Raw genomic sequence first — 24,807 nt, forward strand, 5'->3', positions numbered from 1 at the left:
ATTTTTTGAGTGGTGGTGAGGATATGTGAGGCTCATTGGACTGGTAAGGAGTAGGTAAAAATAAGGGTGTAGGTTAATAGGTTAATGATTCATTTGGATCATGGATAATCATTTTTGAAAAAGAAAAAAAAAACATTTAGAATTAGCAATGATAGCTATATTTATTAGAGAATATCATATACACACTCTTTCAAAATTAGTTAAAATAGAAAACTCTTAAGGTTATTGTATACTTGAAATAAACATTGCCTTGAAACAGCTGTAAACAACTATAATACTATGTGTAAACTTTGTATTTGGAAATAAGTTAAATCATCAAAAATACATGCATCAGTGAATAGTATGTTATCAGAATGCAGCTTTTCAGAGATAAATTGTATACCCTGATCAGTGTTCGTAAGTGGTTTTGTGTTTGATTTCTATTTTTAAAAAAATGTGTAGTTTTTCTCTAGTTTTCTAATGTCGTATTATTAAAACTAGATCCTTAAACTAATGTTGTCTTTATGGCTATTTCTGCCATTTGCACATTTGTTCTATTTTTTATGGCTTTCTTATTTTTATTAATTTGTTTCAACTATTTTTGCATTTGTTTTGATATTTTTTTACATTAATTTATTTTGTCTAAGTTTATATTAGTTCCAACTTGCTAAACTGTTGAATTATATTTTTTTTTACTTAATGTTTTAGAATCTTTACCTTCAATAAGTTTGCTATTCTTGTATATATAGACGAGAGAGAGGGAGAGAGAGAAATTTTTTTTCGGCAATAATGGCAGCTGTTATGAATGCTATCATTTGTTAAGTTCACTTTCTTCTAAGTAATAAAAGTTTTTTCAAATACACATCACCGATTTTCAGTATAATTGACTTTGGACAGATTTAAACCCTTGACCATATGCAACTGAGACTGTTATCTGTAGGCCACAATGGCTTGCTTGAAATATTTACAATTTTGTAGAATTTTTTTTTTTCTTCAATAATGAGAGCTGTTATGATCACATAAGAAAATTTATATAATTCAGATTAATTCAAATAAGAATCAGTTTTCAAAAGCAAAACTGAAGCTCAATATTAAAGATTAAAAATATTATGAGCTTATAAAAGTAATTGAGCGATTAACTTCATAAAATCTTTTGGTTTTGTTACCTTAAACTTTTTACAGTTTTTGTGCCTAATTTTTTGTTTAACAATTTGATGTCTGACGTACTTATGAAAAATTTTCCAGGTTTTATATTTTTTTTATTCTGAAATTTTAAATTGAATTATAGAGCTTGTATGATTTTAAAATTAATATTTAATTTACTAATATATATATATATATATATATATATATATATATATATATATATATATATATATATATATATATATAGCTCAGTGAATAAATATGAAGGTTTGGCCCCATTTCTCACACTCATGTTAAAATCAAAATGTCCCATGTCAAGATAATTCAATTTTAGACCCTAAATGCGCCATCTTTTTTAAATATATTTTTAACTCAATTAAATTTACAAACACAAAACTTTTGATATATAGTACTGAAAAAAAATATTACTTGATTTAATACAAAAGGTAAGCCCATTTCTCAGATGAAAGGTAAAATCAAAACACTCAATTTCAATATATGTGCTATTCATTAAATTATTATTTATTGTTTTTTTAATTCAATGATTGTTTCAATCAGTGTAAACAAATAGTTCTTTTTAACGATATTATTTTATTTCATGGGCAAAAGTTTAATGCTTTTGCACAACTGTTCCTTTCCTCCCTATTATTTTTTTGGGGAAGGGTGGGGGGGATTGATGTAATTTTCAACAAGTTCAAATTTATTTTTATGTGAAAAACAAATCACTCCACACAAAATTGATTTTTAATTTTGTTTTCTTAATTTACGGTAATTTTTGAAAGATAAACTTGTATTGAAATTATCAAAATGTTAACGTTTATCTGAATGATTAAATGTGACATTTCTGTTTTGTGTTTGCAACAAACATATGAAATGAAATGTTTATTATGGTTCTGAAATTTTGAGATGAGGCTTGATAATTTAGATTATTTGGACTGCTGTTCTCATCCTAAGTGCTATCCGCACAATGTTTCAGCTGATGTAACCTCTAACCTTCTTCAGGTGTAAATTCACAATTGTATTCTTAGTATCTCCTGCACCGAGGATTGAACCTTCAACCTCCAGAAGAGTGTCACTTAGATAAAGTACTAAGTAAAATTCAATTCTGTTATGCGACAAGTACAATTACAAATTACTTCAGACTTGAACCCATTTATGGTTGACGGAAAGAGAGTATACTACCTTTGTGTACAAATTATGCATGTTGTATGGCAGGAAGATTTCCGAGTTTGAGAAGATATGTATGTGTATAGAAAATAGGAGGTTACATCGGTGAAACGTTGTGAAAATAACACTCAATGTGAGGACAGTAGTTCGAATAATTCAAATAATATTAACTTTTCATTATTTAAAATTTTTGTTTCAAGTATATATTTTTTATATATATAAAAAATTTGCAAAGTCAGCTAGTAAGTATTAAATTCCATTGTATATCATTGTATGATTTATTAACAATTTTGAAACAAAATAATTTCTACATGTCTTTTCTAAAGGATTCGATAATAAAACACAGGTAATCAAGATTGTTTACCTCAACTTTTTTTACCTTTAACTCTACAATGTAAAAAAAAATTTTTTTTTAATTAAAAAAAAATTCTCCAGAAGTTGTTCATTATAGAATGATATGATTTTGAATTTGATACTTTATTCTAAGCTCTATTGAATATTCCAAATATTGAGCTTCATTTTTGCATTTGAAAACTGATTCCTATTTGAATTGATTCGTTTTTTATTTTATTACTTCCTATACTTAACTGATTGGTTAACCATCGGCATAGACAACTACATACCCTCCAAGAAATCCCAACCGAACAGCCAGCCATGGTATACCCTTGGATGTGCTGCTGCTATTGCTTATAGAAACCACTACATCAGTTGCTTTAAACATAATAGATGTTTTGAAACTAAAGTTGCCTTGAACACTTCTAGCAATTACTGCAAAACGATGATAAAAAATGCAAGAGTCATATATTCAGTCATTTAAGTCCAAAGTACAAGAACAAAGGCTTAGCTCCCATAAGTTTTCGCAAATAACAAACAAGGTCCTGAACAAATGTGCACACTCTATCCCGACCATCATCAACGAGCTTGGAGTGATTTCATCAGCATCTGGCAAAGTCAAACTCTTTGCCAAGAACTTTGTGATCAGGGCCGCCTACCTCGTGAATTTCCTCCCAAGACTGGAAATAATAAATGAGCAACATCCACATATGTTTGTGATGTTGCCACGCTCATCAATAATCTTGATGCCGGCAAAGCAACTATTCCTGACAATATTCCAGTTATAGTACTCAAAAAAAGTGCAGCTGAAACTCTCACCCATTCTTGCAATGCTTGAAGGAGAAATGCTTTCCAATATCTTGGAAAACCTCATTAGTCCGCCTAGTATTTAAAAGTAGTGGAGATCAGTCTTCTGCATACAGACCGGGTACTCTTTTGTGTGTTATGAGTAAATTGCTTGAATCTGTGTTAAATAGAGAACTTTTTTCTAATTTTCTTATTTCTACATTTTTTCCAACAGCTTTGATTGATATTAAAAGCAAGTTTAATTTTATTAGCTGTATGTGTCTTGCATTGCCTAGGTGTGTTTTTTACTTGTCATTTATTTTTTAAATGTACCATCTAAATTCGAACTAAACACTTTATTTATACGGGGAAAATTGATCTAATTCTATGACTGGTTAAAATATTAATTTTTACTGTCATTTTAGTTATTGTCTGGAGTCAGTTTAAAAAAAAAAATTGAAAACTTCTGAAAAGATTATCGAATCCTGAATTTGGCAATATTGTCATATTCTATTTATAAACTTTTTCTTTTACCCTTTTTTCCATTGATGCAGTTTGCTTGAAGCATTGTGTGTCATGTATATAATTTATAGAAGGCAATTGTATTGCAGTTATGTATCGATTGTAAGCAGAATTGAAAGCAACACATGATGCATATATCCAATACATTCCTGCATTGTAATTGCCTTCGGTAAATTGTATATATATATATATATATATATATATATATATATATATATATATATATTCTTTAATTGAATTTTTACATCCCTGTAGAATAAATCTACCATACAAAGATTTTTATTCCTAAATTTCAAGCTCTTCATCTTTTTCAACTGCAGGAAAAAAGAATGTTACCCAAACCGAACAAAAAGGTAGAACTTAGCTTTTTTAGCCCTGTGAGCTTTATTGGATCAACCGTCTCTTTTTTTTTCTGTTGTACCGTGTTCAATACTAAAATTATTGATTTGTGGATATTTGCTCAGTTCTTTTATTTCTTTATTTCTTTTATTGATTGATTGATTTTTTGATGGCTGATTTTTCTTTTTCTTTTTTTTTTTTTGCTTGTATGTCAGTGAGATCTGAATGTCAGTCTTATTGCTTAATTTCATGCGATTCAGTTATATGGGATCAGTTTCGAAAAAGCACCCAAAGAAAAGGCATAATCATATGATATAATAAAAATAAACAATGCTCTATTTTTAAGTTAAGACATGAAAAAATGTGTTTATGAGCTTATATATATATATATATATATAATCACGGCTCTATGGACAAATTTATCTTTAGTTGACCTTTGACAACTGAATATTTTCATTTACTAGCCAAATAGAAAAGTTACTAGCCAAACTCACATGATTTTTAGAATATGACATCTTCGTTCTGTGATGAATATGTACATCATAAAGATTTTTCTGTGTTTTTAATAAGTGTAATTCTAAATATACAAATTTTATGTTGATACTTGAAGATATAAACATTCTAATTTCTTCAGATATTTTTTTAAACAGTCTTCGATAAAAAAAAAAAAAAGAGCATATTGTTCTATTAAACTTTTATTGTTTAAATAATTTAACTTTGTTCGTTTTATTTTAAAAAAAAATTAAAAAAAAAGTTGAAAAGATATTTTACTCGGTAGTGAGCTTTGGAAGATTATCAGTGAAAGAAATTCAATTGCCAAAAGATAAGCGTTTTATTATTTCTAGTCACCACTTTGAAAAATCACTCGCAAATGTGACTGTTTCACTCGCAATATAGAGCCCTATGTGTGAGTGTATATATATATATATATATTCATTTAGTAATTAAAATTATAAATATTGAAATGGAAGTATAAATGATTATGTTTATAAATTAATTCTATCCTGATAAAGATGCCCAATATTCAAGACAGAGTATCAATATATGTGAGGAATTAGAGTTATGCAGATTATGATTTTTTACAAGATATTTCATAAAGCAAGGAATACAAGATAAAGTTAATTATATATATAATCACAATAGCATCAGTTTCATGACAGGTGCAATGTGAACACATCCAAGCAAACCTTATTAAGTATCTTCAGTCATGTTTTGAAGATAGCCGGTAGTTTTAATTATTTTTTTTAAGTGAACCTGACTTGAAACCTATGGTATCATCATCTTCTGTAACATCATTAATAAATATCACTGATTAATAAATATTTGAGCACTCTGTGGGATTTCTTTCTTCCAAACTAAACAAAAAAAAAAAAAAAATATATATATATATATATGAACGGATCCAACACAAACGTAGTCTAATCTCATAAATTTATTTCATTATTTCAACTGAGTGTGGACCTCATTAGACAAAACAAACTATATATTTATAAGGAAAAGAAAGCAAGACTGTAAATTAAAAATGTACAAGGAAATTTATTGTCCGACAAAATACTCAACAAAAAAAATATCTTTTTTTTAATTTTTTATTTTGTCGAACAATAAATTTCCTTGTAAATTTTTAATTTACAATCTTTATTTCTTTTCCTTATAACAAGCTTTACTTCCTATTGTGGTTGTATTGGGATGTTTTTTTTTTTTAGTTGGGATTTCTTTATAAATATTAATAATTATATTAGATATAAGTTTACACTTGCTTTTGTCTGGTAAACTTTTCATTCCTATTGCCTAAATTATATATATATATATATATATATATATATATATATATATATATATATATATATGTGGCAATTAAACTGCAGAGAGATGCCTGCATTTCATCACCACAGGTGACTCATCAAGATAAGTATGAGGATTAAATCCAGATGCCTCTGTGTTGCTTAATTGTCATAAATATATTTTCACAACTTACTACCTACCTCTACTTAAGTAATGAGCACTGTTGAAGTAAATACTGAAAATCTATGTACAATATATTATATCTCCTTATAATATTAGTAAGAAGAACTACTCTCAAGTTGTGTGTTGGAGGAAATATAGCATGGTGAAAACTGAAAAAAAAAACAAAAAAACAAACATATAAAAAAAACATATAAAAAGAAAAGATTGTGTCCGTGCAAGCAATGTAAAATGATATTAAAAACGCCAAAGGCAAGTGAATTTTATAATTGTCCAACTACAAGAACTATATACGCTACTACTAGATATTGATCTACATGTAAAATCTCAATGATGGATAATCATTTATATATATGACGTATAGCATGTGTTGGAAATTTAAAAAAATACAAAAAAACTTGCTACATTGTGAATGTATCGGATTGCTGTTGAAGGACTGTCCATAAGTGTTGAGACCCATATAGAATTTGGTTTTAATGCACTTTTTTCCCCGTGCTAAGGAGTTGCCCAGCTGGTATAATGCTAATACCAGCATTGGGCTGAAATAATTGTTCACAAATATTGTAATAAAACTGTAATTTTTTTTAATGAGCCTAAAAATGTGTCTGTTCTTGATGAAGTGGTACATTAAAAGTGACTTTGTCTGTCTAAGGAATGGTCTCGACCACAAACTGCTCTGTCAATTTTTTGGTCTACAGACTTGAAACTTGATATATAGGAGATTTGGATCTGTGGAATTTGGTTTTTAACCAGCAAAAATACCTGCTTAAGGGGTCAAAATTGAAAAAAATTGGAACTTGGCAGGCATAAGTTGACTTAAAGTTCGCTTCTGTATGCACAAATATACGTTTATAAGTTAAATAACATTATTTTTGAATTTTTTATATGTGTTCTCTCCAAACTCAACAAATGCCTTCTCGAATCTTGCTTTTCGGACTGCTGGAAAATTGCTTCTATGGTACCAGTTTACAAGAATTCTGGCAAAAGAACTAACCCACTCAATTATTTCCCCTATTAGCCACCTCCCTCTTTTCACCAAAATCTTTGAGTCCTTAATTAATCAAGCACTAGTCCACCACCTCATGGATACTAAACTTCTTTCTGACTAACAGTATAGATTTAGACAAGCCTGTTCTACTGCAGATATCCTAACTGTAATCTGTATACCATGGACTGGATAAGGTAAGGGAGGCTTAGGCAGTAGCCCTGGATATATCTAAGGCATTTGACAGGGTATGAGAGAATGGTGTTCTCATGAAAATTAAATCCTATAGTATTACCAGACAAATACTTACTATAATTAAATCTTTCTTAAATAATAGAAAAATGCAAGCGATGATCAGATATCAAAACAACGTGATATGAGGGTGTACCTTGGACCTTTATTATTCCTCTTATTCATAAATGACCTCACTGATAAAATTATTTGTGGATGACATCACACTCTATAATAGACATAAGATGAAAACGAATGGACACATATCTAAGGAAATGGCTGAAACCTTAGAGAAAGACCGCCAGTCTGTAGTGGAATGGGGACATAAATGAATGGTAAGACTTCTTTAATAACTACAAGAACTCTTCTCAACCATTGACAGCCATGGCTAATGATACATTACTTGAAAGCTCTTTGTTCAAACCCCTCAGCTTAGCATTCACAGGGAACATGAATTGGAACAAATAAATTGAGGGCATTGCCAAGGCTGCTGCAATGAAGGTGGGCTCTCTCTACCGTGCTTGAAAGTTGCTTACGCCTACAAGGCCACCGTTCGCCCATGCATGGAGTATTGTTACCACATTTGGGTTGGTGCATCTCCTACTAGTCTCTCACTCCTAGACAGGGTTCAAAAAAGAGCCACCAATCTAATAGGTCCCACACTGTCAACTAAACTCCAACCTCTGTCCCATTGATGAAATGTTGCATCGCTGTGCCTATTTTACGAGTATTTTAATGGAAAGTGCTCTGACGAACTCCAAACCCTTGTACCCCCTTGACATAAATACCCCTGACTAACCAAACAAGCAGCAAAATCCCACCCCTACACTGTAGAGATCACTAGATGCCGAAACTCAAATAGTTTCTTCCCTTGAACTTTGGAATTCCCTCCTGGATCTCTGCTTCTCTGACTGTACTAATATGCAGAAGTTCAAGTGTAATGTGAACAGACTTCTTGCTGCTCAACTCCCTACATAGTATCCTTGCAAATTTTGATAGTAGTCCATTACCTCTAAGTGTCACTGTGCCTTATTGGGGCGAAAAAGCAATTTAAAAAAGAAAAAAAATCAAGGCAGTAAAAATAATTAAAAACAAGTAGATATTTTTAAATTTAAAATGGGGGATTGATTTCTTTAATAAATTTAGAATAAAATGATCACCTATTTTTGGGACAAAAGTTTTTAACCAGATAGCATTTTAAGAGCATATAATAAGACATGCACAATAAAATCAAAATTTTTAATGAATGTGCATGAAAAATGTCAAAGATTCATGATTTCTGAGAAATAGCCTGAAAAACTCAGCGATAAAAAAAAAAAATAAATAAAAAATAAAAAAAATTACATGCCACTTACCCTAAGTTTGGGTGGCAACAAACCTCTGCAAGCAAAAAATAAACTATGATTTTACTAAAAGCAGGAAATGGTTATGTGTTGTTCAAATATTAACTAGTCTGAAAAAAAGAGTTATCATTTTACATTATATTTTTGTACTTAATCTGACTCTAAAGTCTAAAATATTTATGAAAAAAAAATATTTCAGAGGATTTTCATGTGATCGACTCCCCAAAAAATGAAATCTCATTTTTCCTTTCGAATGAACCAGCATAGGATCTTAAGATGCGATAATACTTTTACCCCCCCCCCCTTTTTTTAACATTTGAAAACGTAATGTTCAGAGATTGTATAAAAATACGCCACGTGAAAGCACTAAGCTAAAGCTTATTTATTCTGAAGCAATCGAATTGTTTCTTCCCTTGTGCTTGGAAGATGCCATACTTGAATTTTTCTTTTTTCTTCTTAGGAATAATTGCATCATGTTTTTTTTATCGTCCATTTAAAATTTTATAACTTGTAGTGTTACTTACTATTGAATGCTGCTATTTAAAACGTTCAAAAGTGTTCTTCATTTCTTTTATGTCATATGGTTACGTTTTGGGTGTTTGTCCAGAATTCCCCCCTATATTGCAAACAAAAAAAAAAAAGAATAAAATAAAAAAATAAAGGAAAATCTCTATGATGTATGCACTCATGACATAAATAAAATATGGTATACAAAATATGTAAATTGATCAAGTAGTTTATTTTTAAATAAAAATGATCAGATTTTGCAAAGCCATCTTGAAAGCCGGCTGAAAACATGGGAGACAACATGGAGGACATTGGAAAAACTCAAATTCATTGAAAAATTATTTTCTTTAACTACTTGATTTATTTATGTGATTTTTGTTATACAATATTTTCTCTCTGTCAAGGTTATGTGTATCATAGAGATTTGTTTTTTTTTGTTTGTTTTTTCTTTTTTTGCTTTTTTTAATATAGGGAGCAGTCTTTTGACTCTGCCTTTAAAAAAAAAAAAAAAAAAAAAAAATGAATCCCTTTAACCGAATCGTACTCTTAATTTTACGTCTGCCTTGACGGACCCTAAAAGCAGCTGAGGTATGCTTTATGTATTGTAGCTTCAAGTCCTACCTATATGACATTGGTGATGCGAAAAGGGCAAAAAGGTATATTGCCAACAAATTATGCCGACTCTTATTCTGTATTTTTGTCTTTTGTCCTCCAGTTTTGGTCACTTGTCGGGGAAGGGTTGATTGAGCAAGTGGGGTTTTGCACTACATTCCTATTTTTACTTACCAAAATTTTATTTTTTCTATTTTGTTTAGAGAATTTTTCTTTTCTTTTTAGTTAACTTTCTCTCTTGATCATGTCTTTTTGAGTGGCAGTAACAGTGCACAACATTTTACTTGAAGTCTTACGTATTGTGCTAGTCTGTTGATGGTGAATATTTTGTGTTTATTGTATAGTGTCTGTTTATTTCAAATTGTCGTTTTCATTTGTTTAGTTGTTTTTGTTTTTCATTTCTTTTTTTTTTTTGTGTGTGTTTGTTTGAGAATGGCCAGTGCATAGTTTTTCTTTTCTTCATTATTTTTTTTTCTCTCTGGTTTAATTTTTAAATTTCTATATCTGGGAAGCTAGCTATAATACTAAATTTTATGTTTTTCTTTTAATTTCAAAGATCTTGATCTTTTATATGGTATAAAATTAAAAAAAATATTTTAGATGGAGAGATAGTAATATTTTTTTTTTTTTTTTAATTTTAAATTAAATTTTTTTTTTTATAATTTGTATATGTACATATTTAATTCCAAGTAGATGGTTATATTACTTCATTTTTTTTTTTCAATTTAAAATAACAATAAATATTTAATATATATCTATACTAGCGGAGTACCCTGTGTTGCCCGGGTGTTTGGAGGTGTAAAAGAAAAAATGTGTTAGTAGGGAGGGAGGTTCGAACCCATGACACGAAGGCAGAAAAAAATGTGACATTTTACCGCTACACTACGAGGGCATAGGACGTGAAAAACGTTTAAATTTAGCGATGTCAATTAAAAAGTTGACTTGCTAGCAGGTGCAGAAATGAAGGTTGGCTGAAGGCCAGTTCAGCTTTCCGCCATTTCATTTATTTATTTCCCCACAGTGTTGGGGGGGGGGGTCCAAATAAATAGCAATTATTCTGATATGAGAGGTTTCCCCGACATTGATCAAAGCTAATTGCTTTATGGACGTCCCGGCACAAGGTTGAGAAGCTACCTTTGCTTTCTATTTAGTTTCACTTTTATACAAAAAACACGAACAAGAGAAAGGGATAGCGTGAATTTTATAAAAGTCGATCAAGATAAATCTAGATATGACGTGCGTTCTCAAATCTTAGATATTATAATCTAGGGAGTATATAAAAAGTTTGAAGACATAGTAACCCCCCCTCCCCAGAACCCCAGTAAAAAGCCTTTGCTGGACATACAAAAACAAGCGCGGCCATTTTGTCTTTTAAATATATAGATTAAGTTAGGTATATGTATATGTTTATATATTTCTATTATAGGATTCCGTATGAATTAACGTATGAATTTTGGAACATTGTTTTTAGACCTAAGGTTAGGTAATGTGGGCTATATTTCATTTAATTTAGTTTTATTCAAAGGAGATAAAATAAAAAAAAGGTGATGGGAGCCATTGGTGAAAATTCAAATCCCTTCAATTTTTATGAAATTTCATCAATAAGTATTAGACATCAATTAATATTCCCCAAATTTTAGTTTCTTTGGAGTATTTTAAATGATTTTTAAGGAGTATTATAGTGATATAACTTCCCATTTGAAAATTCAAAAATTTCACATTTAAATTATATTTGATCCATAGTCATTAGGCACTAATTAAGCAAGGTTTACTGAATTAAAAAAAAAAAGTTTTAAGACCTCTTAAGCTTAATTTTAGACATTTTCTAGAATCAAAATCATTTGATGGATTCTAATCAAAATTGGAATAAGGATTCATTACAATGTTTAGTGTTATATTTTGATTTTAATCTTTGTAAGAAGGTATAAAAATGGTGCAAAATTGAATTTATTTCATCCGTCCTGGGACAGATTAGAAAAGTGCAAAATAGTTCTGTTTGTGGAATTAATTCTATCCATTCTCAATGGATATTCTTCTAGTATAATATATATAATTAAAAATAAAATATTCAGGTAGGAACATAATAATGTTACTGATTTCATTTATATTTATTTTAAATTAAAAAAAAATAATAATAATTTATATATGGTGTAGAATTTTTTGTTTTGTTTGTTAAGTGTATTTTTGTTTTTCTTTTTATTTTGAGAATGGCATATTTATTTTCATAGATATTTTTCTTTCTCTTCATTCTTTTGTATTCACTTCATAATTTGTTTTATTTTTATTTTTTTTAATTTGAAATATTAAAATTAAAAATTTTTCTTTTTTTTTTTTTTGAAATAAAAAAAATGAAAAAATTCTGAGTTATTTTTCCATAAAAACAATAAAAATAATTGACTACATTGATTTATATTACTATGATATTTTTTATTTGTCTAATCTATTTAATGCTGTTTTAGGTAATCTCGCAGTATGGTTAACAACAAGGAAAAAAACCCAATAAAAATATATATTACAAATTTAATTTTCAACCAATTTGAATAGTTTAAACATTCTGAAAATGAAAAAAAAAATTTTGTTGTTGTTTTTTTTTAATAAGATAAGATTTCCTTGAAAGCTCTCTCTTTCTTAACTCGAGATTCAAAATTGTTGATTGATGCTTTATTGTTCGTTTCTTGAAAAATAGTTTGAAAAAAAAAAATTTTTTAACTTATTTTAAACATGAGAAAATCAAGATGGTTGCAAATTTCAGACTTAAAACATAATGATAATAATAATAATAATAACAATAATAATAATAATAACAATAATAATAATAATAATAATAATAATAACAATAATAATAATAATAACAATAATAATAATAATAATAGCAATAATAATAATAGTAATAATAATAATAATAGTAATAATAATAACAACAATAATAATAATAATAATAACAATAATAATAACAATAATAATAATAATAATAGTAATATAACAATAATAATAATAGTAATAATAACAATAATAACAATAATAATAATAATAGTAATAATAATAATAATAATAATAACAATAATAATAATAGTAATAATAACAATAATAACAATAATAATAGTAATAATAACAATAATAATAATAATAGTAATAATAACAATAATAATAGTAATAATAACAATACTAATAATAGTAATAATAACAATAGTAATAATAATAGTAACAATAATAATAATAATAGTAGTAACAATAATAATAATAACAACAATAATAATAATAACAATAATAAAAATAATAATAGTAATAATAACAATAATGGTAATAATAATAATAATAATAATAATAATGATAATAATAATAAAAGACTTACCTTACTGCTAGTTGTATGTTCGATTAGCAAGAACAGACACATACACACGCCAGATTAGGGTTAGTAGTAGGTTAACTTAAAAAAAAATTCTATCTTTTAGACCTAAAATTAGTTAACCTTGTTGTGTAAACATTATATATATATAAAAAGAAATGATGCATCTATTGTGTAAAGTTGAATTAACTTAAAATAGTGTTTTGACTTCACTGTTAATACTAGCAAGAAATGGTCCCAACTTTCAAATTTATTCAGAAAATAAGGGTATTTATTTACTTCTTTGATATCTGTGTATATAAACACTTTTTTTTTTTTTTTTTTTACATTTTCTTATTTTGATCTAGCCAGGGATGAGGCATCCTATTGGATGCCATACATTCACACACTATCTCATGCATTCCAACTGAGAGATTTTATAAGACTCTAACCGTCCCTTTAAGTGCAATTGTTTGTATCTCTCTTGTACTTGATTCACTGGGTATATTTACCAGATAGTTGTTGAAATTGTTTTTCAGGAGTCCAGTTGCTCATATAATTACTGAAATAATGGAGATCTTCCTAAGCTTCCAGTTTCTTTTTCATGTCATACATTAGACCTTGATATTTAATTATCTTTTTCATCACAGCTCTGTTTAACCAAGCACCATTGGAGAGACACTAACTTTTACTAAAGTTGCTTTAGTATTGCGTTTTAATATAGCAATCCAATGTCATTGTTAGTTGAGAGACAATAAAATAAAAATATCTTCAAGATTTTTTTTTTTTTAATGCATAAAAAAATCTATGTAAAGATCTGTTTTGTCAGTCTGTCACACTCAGCATTTTTATCCCTAAACATATAGGTAGAATGAATGCAAATTATTTAAATTCGTCAAAGAATCTCTACAAGAAGTTTTTTTTTATCTTTTTGTTGGTTTGTCACGCTTAAGTTTAAAATATTTTTTCATCAGTCTCTTTGCTTTGGTTATGTTGTTGTTTTAAATAGCATTTTCATCCATCTGTCATATTCTAGTTTTAAATAGCATTTTGATGTGTCATAGTTTTGAATAGTATTTTTGTCAGTCTGTCACTTTCTAGTTTTCAGTAGCATTTTCGTTGGTCTCTCAAGCTTTAATTGTAAAAAGCATTGTCATCTGTTACAATCTAGTTTTACTTAGCAATTGAGTGTGTTGTATTGCAGTTTTAGATAATATTTTCGTCAGTCTGTCATGTCTTTTTAAATAGTATTTTCATTGATCCATCACATTATTATAAATAGCATTTTCACTGGTCTATCATGTTCTGGTTTTAGCTTTTTGTTAGTTGGTCAGATTGCTTTTGTCTTTTTGAAAAATATTCTATTTTTTTTACAAACATTTAATAAAAACTAAATAATTATTTACAGGAAGTTTAAGAAATTGGAGTATTCATTTGTTATATTCTTCATTGAACACATCAAACTCTTAAAATATTTTTGTCTCTATCAAATGTTGGACCTGCACCTTTTAGTAAATCAGCAGGAATGAAATTCCCCTTTCTCTTTAAATTCTAAAAAAGCTTTTTTTTTTTTATTTTGCTTTGTTTTTAAACAAAAACCGATTTTTGCGAAATTGCTAAAGTTATACGAGCCAATTGGCTCAAATTTGAAGATGGTGTTGGCATTCTTCAAATCGATAAACTGATGTCACATTTGGAAATTTCTTTTAAGTTGTACTGTTTTTGTCAATAGGAATGCATGTTTGATTTTAGAACAATTCATTTTAAAATCGGTAAAATCGAATATATTTTATCTTAGGTACATCAGATTAATCGCAATCTTTGCTAATCGAACAATCTCATTTCAATTGTGAAAGGTGATCATGGACGTACACACATGAAATTCTCTAGAGTATTCTAATATAGTCTGGTGAGATCTTGTGGATTCCATGTTTGCTGCCTTCATCTATCTGCTTAATTTATTGTTCATGATATTTCGTTTGAAATAATACAGTTATCTAACATGTAATAATACTAAACAGAAATTCTCTCTATCTTCTTCTATAAAAATAATTGCCATTGTCAGTTAAATATTCATTAAATAAAACAAATATATCTCATATTTATTGAAAATTGTAGCAATTGATATAGTTTTTAGAAAAATAAATATTTTCTTTCTTAGTATAAAAAAGAATTGTCAGTTACTTATTTAATAAAATGAACAAAATTTTTGGACCATTTTATTTAATTTATTGCAAATTAACCAAATTTTACAATTTATTTTGATTGTCAGCTTAATATTTTTTTCTAAATAAAGAAGACCAAAGTTTTTTATTTAATTTATTTATTATTCAAAATAAATAGTCTCTTCCTTCTTTCTGTAAAAATGATTGCCGATTATGTAGTCTTTCAATATAACAAATCTTTGGTCTTTGGGTGATACCACTTCTTGAACATTGATAGAGAATTGTCTTTATAATAATAAATACGTAATCTGCATGAATTAAAACATCATGTTTAAGCATATCTTACAACCGGGCAATACTGGGAAGCCTGCTAGTATTTTGTTAAAAAATCATTAGTATTTTTTTTTTTTTTTAATTCGATGATGAATATTTTACAATTTGAAATCAGTAATGAAAAAAAAAAAAATGTCAAATATTTTCAATTGGAAACTATTTCAGGGCTCTATGGACAAATTTCTTTAGTTGACATTTGACAACTAAATATTTTTGTTTGCTAGCCAAATAGAAAAGTTACTAGCCAAATCCACGTGATTTTTGGAATATGACATCTTCATTCTGTGACGATTATGTATGTAATAAATTTTTTTTTGTATTTTTTTTTAATAAATGTAATTCTAAATATACAACAAATTTTATGTTGATACTTGAAAGTATAAACATTCTAATTTCTTCAGATGTCTTTTAAAACAACCTTCATTAAAAAAAGTATATTGTTCTATTAAACTTTTATTGTTTAAATCATTTAACTTTGTTCGTTTTATTCAAGAAAAAAATGAAGAGATATTTTTCACTCAGTAGTGAGCTTTGGAAGATTGTCAGTGAAAGAAATGCAATCGCCGAAATATAAGCGTTTCATTATTTCTAATCACCACTTTGAAAAACCACTTGCAAATGCGGCTGTTTCACTCGCAATGTAGAGCCCTGTATTTAAAACGTATTTTCAAACAAACAAACAAATAAAAAAATCTAACCTAAAATGTAAAATATTGTAATAGTTTTCTGATAAACACTGCTCGCCTATTTCCTAATTCAAAATCGGCAGCCATCAGCAAGTAGACTTTTTCTATTTGACCTAGATATTTCATTCAACTTTTTAATGAGACTCTTTACATTCATATTGTGACCTTGTTTTAGATATAAGAAGAGAATATAAGAGAGAGAGATTTTGAAAACAACTTTGACGTATTGTATATACATACTCTTTTATTTTTTTTGCTGCAGACACCAAAAAGGTTATTGCAAATCCTTCAGGTTTGTACAGACTCCGACTTTATACCTACTAGTATGTGTTAGTTGGGCAGAACTTTGCATGGATTACCCACCCTTTAAAATTTTTGTTTGCAAAATAAAAAAAAAAACATTTTTTTAAATTTTATTATTTAGATTGAAATATATAAATATTTTGGTCTCTCTGTTATTGAAAATATATTTTTTAAATTTCTTGTAATAACTATTTTTGTGTGTTAAAAAAATATAAAACAAACGATCATGTGGTATGTCAAAAATTTAATTGGTAACAGGTTTTACTTACAAATTTCAATGTACTCACTGTTATCTCTAAGCATGTACATATATCGTTGGTTCTGCTGGGTGAAAAGAAATTCAATAGTGCTCAATTATTCTACAAGAGCGTAATATTTGTTTAGGAATTTTATATAATCTTTGATCTGTTACCAATAGTTTTGCAAATAAATTTGAGCCTGGCAACAACAAAAAAAACTGTTTGAATCTGTTTTATTACCTCTAGCATATTTTTTAATGTCTAAGGAATGATAAAATGGATTTAAACTCAAATTTGTTATCAGACTCTAGTTTGTAAAACCAATGGTATCATAAAATCTAAACTTTGGTAAAATTCATACACACAAACACATGATTATATCATTGTAGCTTCCTAGATGTAAATCCGTTGAAACTCTGGCGTTTATTACAAAATGCTCAGTGATAAGCAGAACGTATTTATTGTATGTTTATTCATACAAACATTGGCTACGTATATGAATACATGTTTCTACTGCAACTCCTTTCAAGAAGCAGTGGTATCAGGTCAAGAAAAAGTCTAGCCTGAAAACACTGCTTCTTGAAAGCAGCAGAAATATGTATACATATATGTAGCCAATAATGTTTGTATAAATAAATATAATATTTTATTCCAAGAGAAATCATCAGGCTAAATTTACATATGTGTCTGTATGTATACACATATGTAATTTTCACGTTTCATTCCAAATTAAATCATTAAACTATATATATATATATATATATATATATATATATATATATATATATAGTCTAATGATTTAATTTGGAATGAAACGTGAACGTTTCCTTGTAGCTTATGTGCCATGAACATCTTTTCATACTCTTTCTATTAAGCTCTACTCGTGTATTGGGGACTGTTAAAGTACATATTAAAAACATATATATTCACAATATATTACATGACTATTATATCATGCATATATAACTGAAATATTAATAAATTCTCTTTCTGACATACACACACACACACACATACATATTAGTGTTGGGGTGATTAATCAGAATCGGAAATCAGAGCTTTTTGGGGTATCGGAATCAGAAAAATTTTAGCCTATTTCCCAATGCCAAAACCAGTTCCTTAAATTATCTTTTTTATTTGATTTTGGTTTAAGAAACATCGTCTCCTGATTGTAGTAATAATAAAATAATAAATATTTAATGATTTTAAACTTCCAGTAAGACTAAAATCTCTAGATCACCCCCTCACAAATGTGTTTTAGCATTTGAGAAAATATAGGCACATTTAAGATGTGTTTTTACAGAAATCAGGACAAAATAACAATTTCATAGTAAAATATTTAGAGATTTACAAAGAATCGGAATCGGTAATTGTATCGGAATCAGGAATTTATTAGAAAATTGGTAATTGTATCAGAATCAGGAAATATATTGGAGTCGTCCCATCACTATTATATGAACCAATATTTTTTTCAAAAGTGCTCAATACAAAGAATAACTTAAGTCAACACTTCTACCAAATCATGGCTGACAGAATGAGAACAGTATGCACCCGTAGATTAAATAAATGAAGGATACATGGTGAAATTCTGTATAGTTTCCTGAGTTTAACAGAAAGATTTCAAAATTTAACAAGATGTACTTGAAGAAGGTCTGAGGTTACCTCAACTGAAATGTTGTGAATATAACAACAAAGATGAGAATAGTAGTCTGAAAAATACAAATTACCCATCCTCATCTAAAAAATTCCAAGACATGATCAAATTTGGATCAGTTAGGTTTGAGGTACACCAGAAATAAGCAAATGTGAAAAGGACAAATTTAGATCTAAGCTGGTTTCTTTGACTTCTGATCGACCATCGCATATGAGCATGGTATTTGTAAAGAAACAAATAATAAACCTGGCTTGTTTGATTTCTCATCACGCATGCAAAGGTCAACCTAAATGTCTAAGAAACTGATGTAGATTTGAATTTGTCATTTTCATATTTGCTTATTTCTCAGATGCTCGATTTTATAATTCTGCATTTTATTATCACATAAAAATTTGTGAATTGCAATCTATTTTAATTCATTGTAAAATTTAAAAAAAAATGTTTAATAAAAGTAACAAATCCTCCATTTTTTGCTTGTTTTATGTTTTTCTGGAGGTTTGATATTTTGCTGTCGTGTTGTCTTGGCATGTTAGATCTGGCTGCTGCTTTGTTTGTTTGCTTGTAAAGTGAGTTGGACTTCTGCACAGTGTTCGTGAAGATTGCATCTCAGTCTTGTCTGCTCTGCATGAAGTCCTCCTCATTCATCACAGCTATTCTTTTAGCCTGCAAAATTGCAGGTTTTTGTCCCCAACACCGACATCAGCAAGTTTTAATGATTGCATGCAAAGTCGGGAATACAAAAAGGAATGATGCAGAAGCAGTATTGCCACTTTCCTTCCATTGATTTGCGGTTTCATGCCTGACTCGTCTTTTCCTTGTCACACACACACAGGCAGAGATGACCAGAGGATGATGGATCCTGGTGCTGTAGTATTTGCATTTTTTTCCTGTCCAAAATCAGTGAAGGAGAAATCAAACTATCATAATTTTATTTTTTTAAGAGGTGGATGTAGTTTGCTTGAAGCATTGTATAGTCGTCAGATATTTATTTGACTTTGGTTCAAACAACAGCACGTTTGAACCAAAGTCAAATAAATATCTGACAAAGAGATCTTTCTCAAAATATCATATAACACGGATATACCACCAGACTGACTTTCCCAGGTGATCACAATGCAAATATAAATATAATGTGTATAAGAAATATATGAATATGTACACATGTATTTGTAAGTTGTATAATAAAACTTTCTCACCTGCTTCAGCTTGTGTCTTTCCATTACCTCTGCATTGTATTGCATTCTACACGTTCCATTTTAACTAAATTTTTTTAAATTTTAATTTTTGTGCCAATTCAGAATGCTCCTTATGAGAGAGCTAGAATTTTCCCCACATTAAAAACTGGTCAAAAAAAAAAAAAAAAAAAGAAAGAAAGTTAATTCTGGATGTTCACCAGAGTCCTGTTAACCTTGTGTCAGCTCCAATATCTTTTTTAAAATGATCTTTTGAAATCAACTTTCAGTTTTGGGTTTCAATTGCACTATAAGTAGGCCCTTAATATAGATTACTATGAGCAGGTCCTTAGAATAGAACAAACAAATAAAAAAATTTTAATACCCAGTTTTACCAATGTAAAAATATTTTTAATCATTAAAAACACATATATATAAATAAAAAGTGGCAGGCAAATGAATGGTGATTGAATTTCATGAAAAATCAATCTTTGAATGTCGGTTTTACTTTGTAATTTTCTACAAATTTTAAAGTTATGTCCTGCAAAAAAAAAACAAGATAGTATGAAAACCGGTAGTTACGTAGTGTACCACTATATGACAATGCTACTTTGCAGCTGATTACAACATAGTCATTTTCACATCCAATATAAAAAAATTCTTTTTGAGCCGTCCTCTTAATTAGAAATAATGAGTTAGACAGCAGAATTTGATTGTTTGTTTCCAAAACATATGATTTCCAGTAATAAGTTATATATATATATATATATATATATATATATATATATATATATATATATATATATACTAGCCAGGAGACTCGGCATTGGCCAGGATTGAATGAAGATCAACAAATGTTCCACTCTTCCCATACTTTTATTGTCATTGAAATCAGTGAAATCGCCCATTTTTTTAATAAAAATTGATTGATTGCCTGCTCTGGTGGGGGATCCACTGCAGTGTACTGGGAGGAAGCTTCACATGTCTCCCTGCTGTGACTTAGTCCACAATACATTTTAGTTTACATTGCATTGTTGAAAACTGACTGCTGATTTCATAAAATTATTTTATATCATAGCTTGAATTAAAGTGCAGAAGTTTATCTCACCGTTCAGCTGACAAATTCATTAACTCCTATCCTTGAGTAAATTTTGAGCCTTGATAAACGGTTATGCATTAGTAAAAATAGAATCATAGTGTAAAGATATCAGGAATCAAATGAATGTCTTCAGTCATTCGACACCCCACTAGACGTAGGTGAAAGTTGACAAATTCCGAACTTCAGAACGCTCAATCAGCTGTTGCTGACAGCAAATTGGTCCCTGACAGACCAGTTTCCCCCCTCAATTATCACCTTCAATGTGACATGAATATGACCAGCTCTTCTCTTTGCATTTGAAGACTGAAGTAGGAGTTTTCCTGTACGTTCATAGGTTACATATCCTCCTAGCGCTAGTCGTCTCCTCCTTAAAACTGCTGACATACAAGTCAATGATCCAGTTGTTTGTGGGATGCCGTTTCCAGAAGAGGTTATAATTTGCTCATAGCATTCTGTTGTATTTGCTATTTAGCTGTTTTCTATGTGCCATGTTCTGTGCCCACAATTCCAAGCCATACAGAAGTGCTCATCTGCTCTATGCAGATCTTGAAGACTTTTGTTTCCTTATATAAATATTATTTTATTAGATAAAATATTACCATAAGTCACTGCAATAAATCTACGGTTTCAGTCCTAAAAGACATTGTCAATTTCTGATCGGATAACATGTGGGCGTTCTGATATAATTTAACTAACAAAAGACACCTTCATTATAACTGATTAAACTAGTCTCCCCTTTCTTAAAAATATCATACATACCTAGATGATTGATTTTAAGAAAGGGTCTCCAAAACTTTTTTCTCTTCCTTTTCTTTTTTTCCGTTCTTTCCATTTTTCATATTTGGTTTTCATTTTCATTAAATGACTGGCCTCGAGTAAGGCCAGAGGTATATTGTCACCTATAGATTTATTGTAGCGACTTATAGTAATTTTGTTTATCTAAATTGAATAAAATAATATTTTGCTTTTTTTAATTGAGCACTATCAACAACTTTGTTGACATTCAATGGCTTTTACTTCTTGATATTTTGAACCTGAAATATATATATACACACACACACACATATATATATATATATATATATATATACATACATACATACACATATATATATATATATATATATATATACATACATACATACACATATATATATATATATATATATATATATACATACATACATACACATATATATATATATATATATATATATATATATATACATACATACATACACATATATATATATATATATATATATATATACATACACATATATATATATATATATATATATATATATATATATACGCACACATTAGGAAGAACCTATGTGGCTTAACGTACATTGCAATGTTAATATGTAGGTCGATATACATAGATTCTCCCTAATGTTTATTTATATATAAAAGCTCTACTCATGTATTGAGCACTTTTGAAAAGAGTATTGTTTTTATAGTTCAAGTTATCGATATATTTGACCTTAATTTTTATATATCATTAAAAAGCTTTTTTCTTGGTGTGCTCATTGTCATGTAGTTATTTCTATTGTTGCTACTCCATATTTGATTTGTACTTTTTGATGTCCTACAAAGTTTTTGCATTCACTTTCATGTCCTGTGTACTATGTATCTTCTCAGTCATACTTTTATGTTGTCTTGCTGCCTCTGTGTGATGGCATGTGACCAATTATGGTCACTAATATACTCTTTGCTTCGTCGTTTTTCATGACTATTATAGAATTAGTTATATATATATATATATATATATATATATATATATTAGAGAAAAGAAATTTAAACTGTAAGTTGAAATTTACAATCAAATTTAAACTGTAAGTTGAAATTTACAATCAAATTTAAACTGTAAGTTGAAATTTACAATCAAATTTAAACTGTAAGTTGAAATTTACAATCAAATTTAAACTGTAAGTTGAAATTTACAATCAAATTTGTTGTTTGACTGAATACTCCAAAAAACAAATATAATTTGCTGATTTCTTTCTGTCTTCTGATGAGAAGAATAGCAAGAATAGCATTCTATGAAACTCCGCGGAATAAGGACTTTGTAAATTGGTTTTTTTTTTTTGAGTATTCGGTCGAGCAATAAATGTTGATTGTAAATTTCAACTTACAGTTTTAATTTCTTTTCTCTTATAAGTTCTACTCTATTATTTTTGTATTGAGCTTTTTTTTAAATTTATTTTGCTTGGATTAAAATATCTATTTATAAATACTTGGTATTTATATTATATCGAAGTTTACCATACCTTATATCAGGTAAACTTTGCATATCCTTTGATTTCACTATATATATATAATGTATGTAAATAAAAAAAAAAAATATGGGGTCCGTTTTAGTAAATAGTCGCCTAAGATCTTTTAACTATTATTTCACAAAGGAGTAAAGAATTTATGTACAGAGAGAAATTTTAAACTTCATGTAATCTTTAGAATGTCCGTTATAAATTAAGAAAAAAAAATTCACATCACTGTCGATGCAGTGTGATGATGTATAGAAATAAAACCTGACCAGTGAAGGTTGAGGACATGCGTTGCATGGAGTGAAATAATATGAGGATAATACATTCAATGTGAATCTTGAAGACATGCTCAGAACTGATGACCTCAGTAGAAGATTAAATTTGGACAACATAAGGAGAGATGTGCAAAACTGGAGACTTCAATTGTATGGTCATGTTGAAAGAATGAAAAAGAGTTCTTAGATTTGTAGATGTAGAAGTTGGCAGGGGAAGGCTAAGGAAAATATGGAAGGAGGTGATAAGGATGGGTTTGAGAGAGATAAATATTTGGTGCAAAATAATTTTAGTTTCTTAGTCAATTTCTAAAAACTGTTCAACCTATGCTAACATTTAAAATGGACATTCAATCGATTATGATGATGATACAATGAAAGAAAGTAGGGATACTATTTTTCCATGTTATCTGTACCAGTGTCATTCCGAAAGTAAAGCCTCCTATTTAAAAAAAAAAAAAATTTAACTTAAAAAAGTTGAAGAACTAAGAAGACAGAAGTGGTACCATTAAAATGAGCAACCTTTTGTGCTTCAGAATTCATTTTTCTACATAGTCCCCACCTTTCTCTATGTACTTTTGTCAGCTATGAGCGATGGTTGTGCATGGGCGTCCGGAGTGTACTTTGTCATATGAGGGTCATTCCAAAAGAAAAGCCTATGTTTTTTTATTCAAAAAGTTGAAAAGCTACAAAGATAGAAGTATTACCATTAAAACGATCAACCTTTTGTGCTTCAGAATTTATTTTTGTACATGATCAGCACCATTCTTGATGCATTTTTGCCAGGAATTCATTAACGCATCTGTATGACAGGGGTTGCTTTCTTAGAGTCTCACATCAATATCTACAACAGATATGAAACTTTTAGGGTATGAATGTATAAGTTTAGTCATAGTCATCATAACAATGCAATTTGCAAGTTCTCTGATTCATTCTGGCAGAAAAAAAAAAATGCAGGTATTATTTTTGGACTGCCCTTTGTACTTAGGTGCAAATGCCCTTTGTGCTTTTTTATTTAAAGTCCAGTCAGGTCAAGCAATGACCATTAACATGGTCCAGACATGTGGGGTCAACTCCTGCATATCAATTTAAATCACTACTACCACACGTTTTGAGTGACTCAAATGTTAACAAATATTCTCTGTCTTCAATTCATTTAACGTCATGTTTCCCTTGTCTAGAGATCAGGTATTTTCTGATATTACGCAAGCTCACTTTCCAATTCTAACAGTTCAGAGGGTAAACTGTCTCCAAATTCCACCCTGCCTCTTGTCTAATCATGTGTCTCCATGTTTTCCTTGGCTGACCAACCTTCCTGCAATTTAAGTCATCCATGCTTCTGCAACCGTTTATTTAAGAGATGAACGTGCCGCATGACCA

The 24,807-nt window shown here is 28.9% G+C and overlaps 1 protein-coding gene across 50 annotated transcripts in view; it reads left to right on the forward strand.

Annotated features, from left to right (window-relative positions):
- Positions 1-24,807, forward strand: part of LOC145263687 (SWI/SNF-related matrix-associated actin-dependent regulator of chromatin subfamily D member 1-like) — a 273,700-nt gene that overhangs the window by 119,904 nt on the left and 128,989 nt on the right. For 15 of the 50 annotated variants that reach the window (XM_080120572.1, XM_080120573.1, XM_080120581.1 and 12 more), the window contains 2 exons: positions 9,909-9,956; positions 16,684-16,713. The exons of 20 other annotated variants lie outside the window; for them this stretch is intronic. In XM_080120572.1, coding sequence (XP_079976698.1) covers positions 9,909-9,956; positions 16,684-16,713 — 78 coding nt within the window. The remainder of the gene's footprint in view (positions 1-9,908; positions 9,957-16,683; positions 16,714-24,807) is intronic. 15 more of the 50 variants (XM_080120583.1, XM_080120574.1, XM_080120582.1 and 12 more) reach the window with 1 other exon arrangement.

Source organism: Euprymna scolopes, chromosome 39 (assembly GCF_053919585.1).
Source record: "Euprymna scolopes isolate OS-2025 chromosome 39, ASM5391958v1, whole genome shotgun sequence".
NCBI classification, from domain to species: Eukaryota; Metazoa; Mollusca; class Cephalopoda; order Sepiida; family Sepiolidae; genus Euprymna; species Euprymna scolopes.